At 42.5% G+C, this 11207-nt stretch overlaps 1 protein-coding gene across 2 annotated transcripts; it reads left to right on the top strand.

Moving 5' to 3' along the window:
- Positions 1-39: 39 nt before the first annotated feature.
- Positions 40-10017, top strand: LOC119737195 (arylsulfatase B-like). Of its 2 annotated transcripts, none has more exons than XM_038211374.1 (8): positions 40-155; positions 4438-4734; positions 5859-6045; positions 6822-6982; positions 7388-7595; positions 8503-8752; positions 9129-9292; positions 9394-10017. In XM_038211374.1, the coding sequence occupies exons 2-8, from the start codon at positions 4453-4455 to the stop codon at positions 9660-9662; spliced, it is 1521 nt and encodes a 506-aa protein (XP_038067302.1). In that variant the 5' UTR covers positions 40-155; positions 4438-4452; the 3' UTR covers positions 9663-10017. The 2 variants fall into 2 exon arrangements, with proteins under 2 accessions (XP_038067302.1, XP_038067301.1); XM_038211373.1 differs by having other exon boundaries at positions 67-155; positions 4447-4734.
- Positions 10018-11207: the final 1190 nt, after the last annotated feature.

Genomic DNA, 11207 nt, shown 5'->3' with positions numbered 1-11207 from the left:
GCGCCACGGCATTGTGAACGTTGAACGACAATGAAGTACGCACGTGACGAAGAGGTTGCAGTTCATAATATTCATATTTACAGAGTGTGCTGTGGCGGTAACAAGGACAGTGTTTGTGAGCTGAGGACGTTTGTGTACCGTGTATGGAACAACATGTAAGTGTTTTGTTAGTGATGATCGTGTGGCTCTGTTTGTGTGGGGGGCTATACAGCAAGGAGAGTACGTAGCTGGCTAGCTCTGTGGTACCGGTTATAGGGCTCATACGGTCCTATATACCGCTACAGATCCTAATATCGTAGATCTGTGTTGAAACATAGTAAACAGTACACACGACGAGACTCGTATACCCGGGGCGTACGCGTAAGAAAGGTACTGCAGTTTGGTGGTGGGGATAGGTCCAGGCTCTATATCTCCATCAAGAAATAAATAGGCTAGCACTTGGAGTTAATCTTCCAGTAAGTGATAACCTTGTCAGACTATGGAGGAATAAGAAATGCAAGCTATATGTTTTCACGCATATTTTACACGAAGTATGGAGGTCATGTGCCTCCATGTACAAAGCTTGTTTGTGAATAAAACGTTAGAGCCCTCGTTCATCTGACCAGCGCCAGAGAAAATGGTTGATGACGTCATTGATCGATAAACTGTGGAAGTAGCGGCGATGTGTAAAACGGTCAATTCCCTAGCGAATCTAAATTAGAGAAATGGCCAACGAAAATCGTTGTTTTATGGATCGAATGGTTTCTTGGGTATCCAAGGCTCAGATTAATGTGCAAATGATCATCCTGAGTGCGGCGTGGCTCCCAGCGTCGACCGACGAAGTGATAGTTTCGACTTTCGATGAGAAAGTTTCGACCTTTAATCGTCTTTTTAACATAGTATATGATATCCCATCTTTTTTTAACCATATACAATCTGAAATTTGGTCTTTTTTCATGAAGTTCATGTAAAGACTGAGCAGTGATAACATATCAGTTCTCTAATTTTGATGCGCTAGATTCGTATGGGCTGCTGGCTTTGAGTATTTAATATGCATGAAGTATAGCATAAAAAAGAAACAATCAAGATGCGTCTTTTAATGAAGTTGAACCATATAATAATCCATGTTACTTGTATTCTTACATTCGAGTTGCCAGTGTGATTGACTTCTGATGGCCAGAACTACATGTACTCTCCCTCTCGCTCGTTAGGCAGTGATATTGGGATTTGACCATCACATTCGGGGCCTTTAATCCAAAAATTTGGGACTCTCAATACTGTGTATATAAAAGAGATTCCAAACCTTAAGGTATTGAAAAACATGCAATGCAAAAAAATGGACTGGTACCTGGCAGTGTTGGAGCAAAGGCTTTGACCCTCAAGGCCAAGGCCAAGGCCAAGGCTTTGACCCTCAAGGCCAAGGCCAAGGCCAAGGCTTCGACCCTCAAGCCTCGAGGCCAAGGCCAAGGCTTAACCCTCAAGGCCAAGGCCAAGGCCAAGGCCCTGTTTTATGAAATGACCACTGATATAGAACTAATTATAGTCACATGAGTGACACATCATCACGCAAGGGCGGATCCAGAACACAATTGGGGGGGGGGGGCAAAGAAATGTTGGTCCCCCCCCCCAAAAAAAGTGGGTCAAAAGATTACGGCTTGGGCTTCGGGGCCCGCTTAAGGGCCCCGAAAAAAAATTGGATTCGAGATGCTCTGTGGTGCGATTTGAGGCAATTTCTGACCATTTTAACCGATGTTTATTTAGGAAAAGATGGTGGTGTACTCATTGCCTGCCTTTATTACGACGTCACATAAAAAAAAAATGGTTTCGTTTTTTTTTTTTGGGGGGGGGGCGTGGCCCCTTTTGACCCCCCTGGATCCGGCCTTATCATCACGAATTGCTCGTTACGAAGAACAACATTTCTTAATTGCAATCAACATGCTCGCATAGGCCTACACCGTTTTATGACTGCACTGTATCTATTAACGTATAAGTTCAGGTCTGCAATATGGTTTAACTAAACAAAATAATGATTTACTTCTATATTGACACACAATTCTCCCAAGTGTAACAAAAGGGGGATCCAAGAAACTGATTTGGGAAATTTTTATTTGCTGGCCCAACATGGTCAGAAATATCAGCATTATCTAAAACAGATACATGCAAATCTTTAGCACTTATCAGGGAGACATATACAACCAATCAAATCTATTCCATAGTTATATGCAATTAAAGTGATCATCTCATTAGCCCCACAAGTGTACGGAATATTGTTGCAGCAAATCTACTACAATGGTAACAACATGTGATGCTATAAAAGTGGAAGTGTGCCTAACACACAAATCTATATGGTGCTTCCCTCCTCCATCGTACATGTAATACGATTAAAATGGTAACAGCAAAATTTCGAACAGATTTATCTGGAAAATGCAAAACTCTATGGGCCTTGAAGAGCCTTGACTCAAAATTGCAAGGCCCTGAACCCTCAAGGCCAAGGCCAAGGCCAAGGCTTTTGCCCTCAAGCCTTGAGGCCAAGGCCAAGGCCCTAAAATCCAGCCTTAAGGCAGCCTTAAGGCCAAGGCCCAGCATCAAGGCACTACATCACTGGTACCTGGAACAACCAGTCCAACAACCAGTCCAACAACCATGGGCGTCGCAAGGGGGGGGGGCAAGGGGGCGATTGCCCCCCCCCCCCCCGGCTCCCCAGGACAAGCAAAAAAAAAAGGAGGGAAAAAAGAGGGGGGGGAAGAGGCGCGAAGTCATATGGTTGTTAATTTAATGGGGTGGGTGGGGGGGGGGGGGCAAATGTCCCTACCCACCCACGAAAAAAATGATAAATCGAAAAAATGCTGAAAATTATAGGGATTTTTTTTTGGGGGGGGGGAATGTGCTTTGCCCTCCTCTGGAAAAAATCCTGGCCAGCCCATGTCAACAACCCTTCAGTATTGCATCAATCAACCATGTCAAAAGAAACATCTGACATTTTCTACACATTTCTCCATAGTCGGCCACCAGACTAATAAAGTGGTCATCTTTTCAAACACTGTTGGACCATGGTTAGATACTCAAGTTGATATCACTTGACTTCCTTCTCCTTCTCGGGTGCATAATATTGAAGACAAGTCTGCTTTGAAAATTGAATGGAGACTTCAATCTTGGCTGGTGCCTATTTGTGGACTTTGTCTTTTCCTCAGGAATTTTTTTTTGCGAATTGTTTTTTTTAGCCAAAGAGCGAGTAAATTTGTCCTGATTTCGTTTGGCTCGTTTTTCAGCGCTCAGGGTTCCAGTCTGATTAGGGCATAATCCTGTGGAAGACTAGCAATAGGAATTTGATGAAAACTATAAAGAAGTCATAAAGACAATTGTGATGCTCCAATATAACACCTGCAGGTGACGTATGAACGTTTGCCATTAGGTCTACCAACAGAAACGCACCTACCCGATTGCACGAGAAAATCCTTGCTCAAAATTGTCGGATAGAAATAGACTGCAGGTATAATTTGACTAAATACCATGTGAAATTATTGCGCCAGAAATTGTATCATTCGGGGAAAAAACAATCATTGAAGGTGGTTTAAGAAAAATGCCTGCCGGAACATTTTACGTGCGTATTAGCAACGAAATCCGATTATACAACAGTTATATCAGACCTATGGTTGAGTACGCAGATGTGATATGGCATTCTAGTTTAACAAAAAAACAAACCGAAGATCTTACGAGCTTGTAGGACCATCATGGGAATCAGTACACTTCTTACTTGGATGCGCTCAACCTATGTAACTTGGATGCACTAGATAGCAGAAGAGTACGACATTGCTGAAAATGTCCTACATTTGAGACAAATAATAGAAATGAATGAATGAATGAACGAATGTGACCCCAACATTTTTGTGCATACGTTTTATCTATTTTCTCAAAATGTATATACGCCTATTCACCGAGCTGAAATTGTTGAGCTGAAGTTAGTTGCTATGCACCTTTTGATCAATTTCAGCAATTTTGTTGCTTCAAACAACCAAAATGTACAAAAAACAAACGTTCCCTCCTTTAAAGTCAGTTGGTTAGGTTGGTTTACATTGCCAGATTGAAGTCTCCTCTTCAATCAATAAAATCAATGATAGAAACATAAGGTTGGGCCTATGCAAATTATTTTATTCTGCACGTATGCTGTCCACGCATCACAAATCTGTTGCGATCCGCTCTGTAATTTGGGGTTTGCACAATTTAATAGTGAACCAATTGCCTATGGGGTTAAGTAAGTGGTTTATGCACTGTTTGAGGTCTTGCAGTAAAACTGGGCATTTTTAAGAGTGCAGGAAGGGGTCAGTATGTAAAGTTCTGACGCTTTCAACTTTTGGAAGTACGAAACGTCGCCGGGAAAAATGCTACCTCTACCCTCTCCCTTGTTCCATCTGCCGGGAAAGCTACTTAAATTCTTTCACAGATCCTGTTGTTTCCCAGCATTTTTAGGAGACAATGGACAGACAGTCGAGACCATACGGACCAAGTCCTTCCTACATTTTGATCCCACTTTTACTGCTCCTTGTGATCGTCGCGGGTCCCATCGACTGCAAACCACCCAACATCCTCTTCATCTTGGCCGATGATTACGGTTTCCATGACATCGGTTACCATAGCTCCGAGATCGAGACACCCAACCTGAACCGGTTGGCCGCCGGGGGCGTCAGACTAGAGAACTACTACGTTCAGCCCATCTGCACGCCGACTCGTAGCCAGCTGATGAGCGGCAAATATCAGGTAAGCTTGGCGTCAGGCTTGGAACGAGGGTGCGATCAAGTTCAGATATCCAAGATGTATGTGTTAAATGTGTTTTACGTCACTTGATACATTTATTTTACATCCTTATGTACCGATTAAAAGTATAGTGTAAAATCATTGTGGGTCATCCAATAATGGATGAATCAAGACCCATATGTTTGTACAAAGATAAACCCCCAAAACAATTCATTAACAAAAACCCCAAAACAGTCAAAATAGTGCTAATTCCAATTATTTGTTAACACACTAATCATGTCATGCAAAAGTATCTCAAAACAAAACAGCTGTTAATGGATATATCATCCGACGAACCAACCAACTACTCAAACAAGTAAAATGGCATAGGACCCCTACTAGGCCTAACCTAATTTTATGAACAGGTTTGTGTAAAATGCGAGACTGTTATTGAAATCAGGACCGTTGAAGACACTTTAAATAACGTCATACGTCAGTAGACCTTTCTTTTGTTTGCAAACATTGGCTCCATTTTATGGGCTGCCGCAAGCGCATAAATTCAAGCCGTGGTTGGCAACATATTTTTCAAAAAAGTGTTCATAACGCCCTCAATACATAGTAAAAAAGGCATGTGTAGGAATTATTTTGTATACCTTTGTTGACAATGTTGTATTTCCAACAGTCAAATAATATTTTGGTTATCTGTAATAATTCTTCTTCATTTTTGCAGTGTTCGACCTTCCATAGTTTTGCAACCCGTGGTTGGCTAAATGTGTAGTTGACAACCAAGCGTAGAAAGGTCTATTAAACCTGAATTCAAAAACCATGGCGACATTAATTTCATTATTCAGACGCATTCATTAAAAGGAATATTTTGAACACGTTGCAGGCTTGGGCGGGAATACGGCAGCCGGAGAAAACGTCTATTCATTTGCTCACCAGTTTTCATCCGTTGCAAGAGTTACCATTCCACACTTCAGATTCCAGAACCGTTAATTGAGTTTTAAGTAAATAGGTCTGGGAACTAGACAAGGCAATGAAAGAAGCTCCTGGATGTCCGCGCCCGCCTATATTACAAAAAAAGATAATGAGGTTTCCTTCTTTAAAAAAAAGTTATATCGTCAACCCCCCCCCCCCCCCCCCATCAGATTCACACTGGCCTGCAACATGAAGTCATCTACCCTGAAATGCCCAGCTGCCTTCCCCTCGATGACGTCACTCTGGCCCAGAAACTCAAGGAGTCAGGGTACGCGACCCACATTGTGGGCAAATGGCACCTGGGGCTGTACAAGAAGGCGTGCTGGCCCACCCGCCGCGGGTTCGACACATACTTCGGTAGGTGATGATGATGATGATGATGATGATGATGATGGTGAAACTCCATAAGAAAGCACGGTATCGTGAAATGAGACATGCATTGCCTTGTCCTAAAACAATATTGGAGTTTGAAGAGATACGCCCTAAAGTACCCGCTAATAAGAGATGATATGTTTTTCTCTAAACCGGATTCCATCAGGAATTCTTGAGCCACTATTCCTATTCATGCTCAACTCCAAGAAATCGTGTTACAGAGCCAACTCGATCCATATTAAAACTTGTCTCCATCCATTATTGTCGATCAGTTGTTTTTTTACAGCGACCAATTAATTATCATGTCACATTACGGTCTTTTGTTCAGTTGGCCCGTCATTACAGTGAGGGTTAGACACGTTTTGAAATCACAAGGATGTCTATATGGTTGCACGTATAAACATATTGCACATATCCGTACGTATATAACCTTAGGATGTGCGTGTAAACGTATAAAGTACCCCAAAGCCTTTCGGTTCGCCATCGGAAGATTTCACGAAACCCTTGGACTGATATGGGTGCATTCTCCGTTATTTGCATCACTCACATATACATAATGCTACTTACCGTGGAGAGGTCTCGGAGAAATACTTAGGGAGAGTTAAAGATGTATCAAGTTGTAACCCAAGATTTACGCCCAGCGATGTATTCTCGTACCAAAAATACCACAAACAGTGCGTCTTGTAATACTCGCAATCGAAACAAATTTACTCGAGATAATTATTTATCAATGTCTGTTTGGGACCACTTTATCTTCTTAGGATATTTGCTCGGTAGTGAGGACTACTACACGCACAAACGAATGGGAGGACTCGATTTAAGAGACCAAGAAGAACCCGCTTGGAACTACAACGGCGTGTATTCAACTCACCTATTTACCCAACGGGCGCAGGATATACTACGCGGTCAGAATTCCAGTCAGGTAACCGTTGGAGTGTGGTAACCTTTGACGAAATAAAGTAACTTTGAATGAAGTTACTTCTCCTTTTTTGAAAAACGGGAGTTTGGTCATCTGCAGTAATGAGGGTCCTCTATCAGTGTGAGTGCACAGTGCCACACAGTGCCCATCGGTAAAACTCGAAGCTGTTTTAATTTGTTTCGATAGGCCTATCATAAATTCGAACGGCAGTACAAGAAACTTAATAATATCCATATTTAGGTCCCGTCACCTTATATTATTATGCTATAAATGTGGGGATCAGAAGACAATGTGCAAACGTGGTCCTCATCCAGAATTACAAAATCCACCGTTAATATATAATTTTATTCTGGCGTATAACTCGGATTCGATTACAAGAACCAACAACATTCTTCGGTTCCTCTGCAGCCTTTGTTCCTGTATCTTCCGTTTCAAGCTGTCCACGATCCGCTGGAAGTGCCGGAGCGGTACTTGCAACCGTATTTGCACATTAAAGACGAAAAGAGGCGGATCTATGCCGGGATGGTAGCGTGTATGGATGAAGGGATCGGCAACATCACACAGACGATGGACCAGCTGGGACTGTGGAAAGATACGGTGCTCATCTTCTCAACGGGTGTGTATAGTGCTACAATACAGTGTGTAGTCGAGTCAATCAGGGGGTCAGGTTGGCGCAGTGGTTACTTTCTTCGCCTTCCACCGCTATGGCCTGGGTTCGATTCCTGCCCGGACCACATGTGGATTGGGTTTTCAGTCCCTATCTGATTCCGTGGGTTTTACGCAGAATATTCCTCGGTGGTTTTCCTCCCACCTCTAAAACTGCAATTTCTTTTCATTGTCTCTTCTCTACAGGTTTCTTCAAACCTTCGAGCTTAAATAAATAAAATGAGTCTATCACGAGTATAATCCTTTCACAAGTCCAGTCTGAAGATGGAATGACAGGAGAACAGGAATTCCTTAGTCACATTTGAATAGGTTGTGACCTGAATTGAGACTGGACTACCTGTGAATGTGTGCATGATGGACTTGAAATGGACTTGTTGGGACCTTCAGGACTTGGCGATGACACAACCACAATAGTACAGAGTATTAACACCCTTTTCAGACGGGCGTTCTAGAGTTTCGCCGAACCAAATAGTACTGCGAGCGACTCAGTTCCACCCAAATAGATTTTGGTTCCAGACAGGCAAACTTAATGCATTAAGTTTGCATTGTCTAGAGCCTGCATGCGGCGTTCGAAATCAAGACGCGCTCTGGATTCGTTCTGAACCACTTCAACAGTCAATCCTCCAATGAAGTCGTTCCTTTTTCTTACGTCTAATTGTTCATGTACTATATTTCAAATCTTCGGATTATATGTGCGACTCTGGAATGCCCTACCCCGAACTCATGTTCTTTACTCTGAATATATAGTGTTCTAAGAAATTCACTCAGGTTCTCCTTACGTTCTCTGTTTAACATTGAAGATTGTGGATTTTATGTTTTTGTCCATGTTTTTCCTCAACCTTTCAAACCAAATTCAGATAATGGGGGACAAATTTATCAAGGCGGCAACAACTGGCCCCTGCGTGGGTGGAAAGGGAGTTTGTGGGAAGGCGGTATGCACGGCATAGGGTTCGTGCATAGTCCCCTCCTACCAGCCAAGGTACAAGGTACCATCAACAGGGAACTCATACATGTCAGCGATTGGTTTCCCACGCTGGTTGCGGGCCTGGCTGGAGGGAGTTTGAACGGCACCAAACTGGACGGATATAACATGTGGAATACCATAAGGTATTGAAAAAAAATCTTGTTACTTTTTGACTTTTGTTCAAGTGAACCAATTACGGTTTAACAACGCAACTGTAGTGAGTTGATGAAAAATATAAATTCAAGATATTCCGAGCATCATCACTTGACAAAAGTATGTGAATCGGAAGTTTATTTGAATTTCCAAACACAATTCTGAGAAGAAAGCCTAAGTTGGCTTTCTCAAAGTCATCGAAAAGAACTAAACAATTGTTTTAAAATTATACTGCGGTATAAATTTTACTTCTTCATGTATTTATATCAGCATCCTTTCTAAGCAGCATGGAGTGCCGTAAACACGCACACAAAAAGCCAATCTTCACAGTAATCACAGCATTACTTTTTCTTCCGCCAATTACAGCCGTGGTGATCCGTCGCCTCGTGAGGAACTCCTGCACAATATCGATCCGCTGTATGCCCCGCCCACCACACACTCGATGCCTGTGATTCGTGCGAAGGTGTTTAATGAGACAATTCGGGCGGCGATACGATCGGGCGACTGGAAGCTGATCACGGGATCGCCAGGTATAAATCAGACAAGAGATGTCCAATGTTTGTCGTTACTTTGGAGTCACGAGTGGTCGATGTAAATGACATTTCTGTTTTGGTTTGACCTCTGACCTTAGGTAACAGCAGCTGGATTCCCCCTCCTGGCTCTGGGATAACTCCACCCACCCCACACGACCCACCTGATAAGATGGTTTGGTTGTTTAACATCACGGCAGATCCCAACGAATACTACGACATGTCTTCCCAACGTCCAGACGTCGTGCAGCGGTTGATGCAGAGGCTGCAGTACTACTACGAGGGTTCGATGCCAGCGTTTTTCCCGCCTTTGGACCCCAGGGCTAATCCCAAGTATCACAATGGCACCTGGAGTGATTGGGAGAAATGAATTAGTTTCCCAAACATCTGTTGACTCGATCCGTGCGTGTTACAGATGTAGACCCACTGTCCGTCTTATTTTGGAGTTTAACCCGAATAATATTTTTTTAACAATAATTTGGTATTTTTCAAGTAGTCAACAACTAGTTTCTTTTGAATAATATTGTTTTTTTTCCTAGTAATAAAAATTGTTACTCACACAGCTTTGAATGAGACATCGAATAAACAAAGAGTGGCCTGTTTGTGCTTAGCTATTGAATAATTGATTTACAAATTTCGAGTTATTTGCGGCGCGACAATAAAACAGTTCTCGCACGTTAAGCTGATTTATCTGGGAACCAGTCTTCTCGAAGGGCGAATTGGGGTTGCAAACGCCCAACATAGAACAAAAGGAGTAGTTTTCCCGATCCCCCCTTCAAATTAAAACATACAAGTTGCAATTTTGCCTGGGGAAAACATTTGTTGAAAAATACATACAGTACATCTTTTAGTAGGCCTACGCCATCACAATGAAAAATACAAATCCTAACCCTGAAGTATACTGTCTTGAGTGTCAATGCTGTCATACGATATGGCCAATCGTTAGGTGCGTTTAATACCTTAATATTTCATGAAGGTCCCTGAAGGTGTCAAATCTCGGTTATTATCGTGACCGACCAAAACAAGCTTCGTATTTGGACTACATGTAAGTGCATTTTGAAGGTCTTTCAATAAAATTTGCTTGCCAATGTTCAATTGATGTGTGTCTTATGATGTCATCAGTTGATGTGTGTGCAATGGTCTTCCTCCATTATAGGCCTCATACCAGCAATTCTCCTCAATGCACCTTTTGGTCTTCGATGGGGCGCCATTTTATTTGCCAATCTGGCAAGGTAGCCAAGAAAGTAATCCTACTCCTTTGCCCAATCCACCGACAAGTTTTGCAATTCCCTTGGGGGAGACCATTGAAGACGAACTTTACTCTTCTTGCCATTGAATTACACAGAGAAACAACGGTTCTTTAGTAGAACACCAAACTAGGTACGGGTCAGGTCTGCCGTCATATCCAGGATCTTATGAAGGAGTCGGCAATGGTTAACAGTGTCACAAGTAGCTGTAAGGTCAACAAAGACAGTGCCGGTGCGGATCTTGTTTTCTTTTTAAGCTGCCGTCCTCAATGTACTGAGTGAGGTTTACAAGCTGTCCAGTTGTAGATTTGCCAAGACGGAAGCCTGACTATCATTATGCAGGCACAATGCAGCCTTACTTTACTGTCATTTTTTTCTTTAAATATGGCTTTAAACATTATGGAATGTTTAAAAATGTTAGATTATTCATTAAAGCAGACTGGAATTTGTTATAAATTAACTTAATTTCTCTTCGCAAGTTCCAAAAATTAAGATTTTACCTAACTTTCAATATGGCCGACTCGTGAATAAGGTCAACGGCCCCCGTTGCTCCCCCCCCCCCCGGAACCACCGTTGCGTTGGGTATCATTTCGAGGCTAAAAAAGTATGAGTGAATTAAGGGACCGAAATGGTGCACGGCGTTCGGAGTGCAGGAGACGTATTATTAT

Source organism: Patiria miniata, unplaced genomic scaffold (assembly GCF_015706575.1).
Source record: "Patiria miniata isolate m_02_andy unplaced genomic scaffold, ASM1570657v1 HiC_scaffold_3, whole genome shotgun sequence".
NCBI classification, from domain to species: domain Eukaryota; kingdom Metazoa; phylum Echinodermata; class Asteroidea; order Valvatida; family Asterinidae; genus Patiria; species Patiria miniata.
This window is presented reverse-complemented; position numbering and strand designations above follow the sequence as displayed.

What these genes read in the sequence shown, in the direction of transcription:
- LOC119737195 (XM_038211373.1), top strand. An exon ending in CGGGTTCGACACATACTTCG is followed by an intron (nt 6,046 to 6,821) that starts GTAGGTGATGAT and finishes TTATCTTCTTAG; the next exon opens with GATATTTGCTCGGTAGTGAG. An exon ending in AACATGTGGAATACCATAAG is followed by an intron (nt 8,753 to 9,128) that starts GTATTGAAAAAA and finishes CGCCAATTACAG; the next exon opens with CCGTGGTGATCCGTCGCCTC.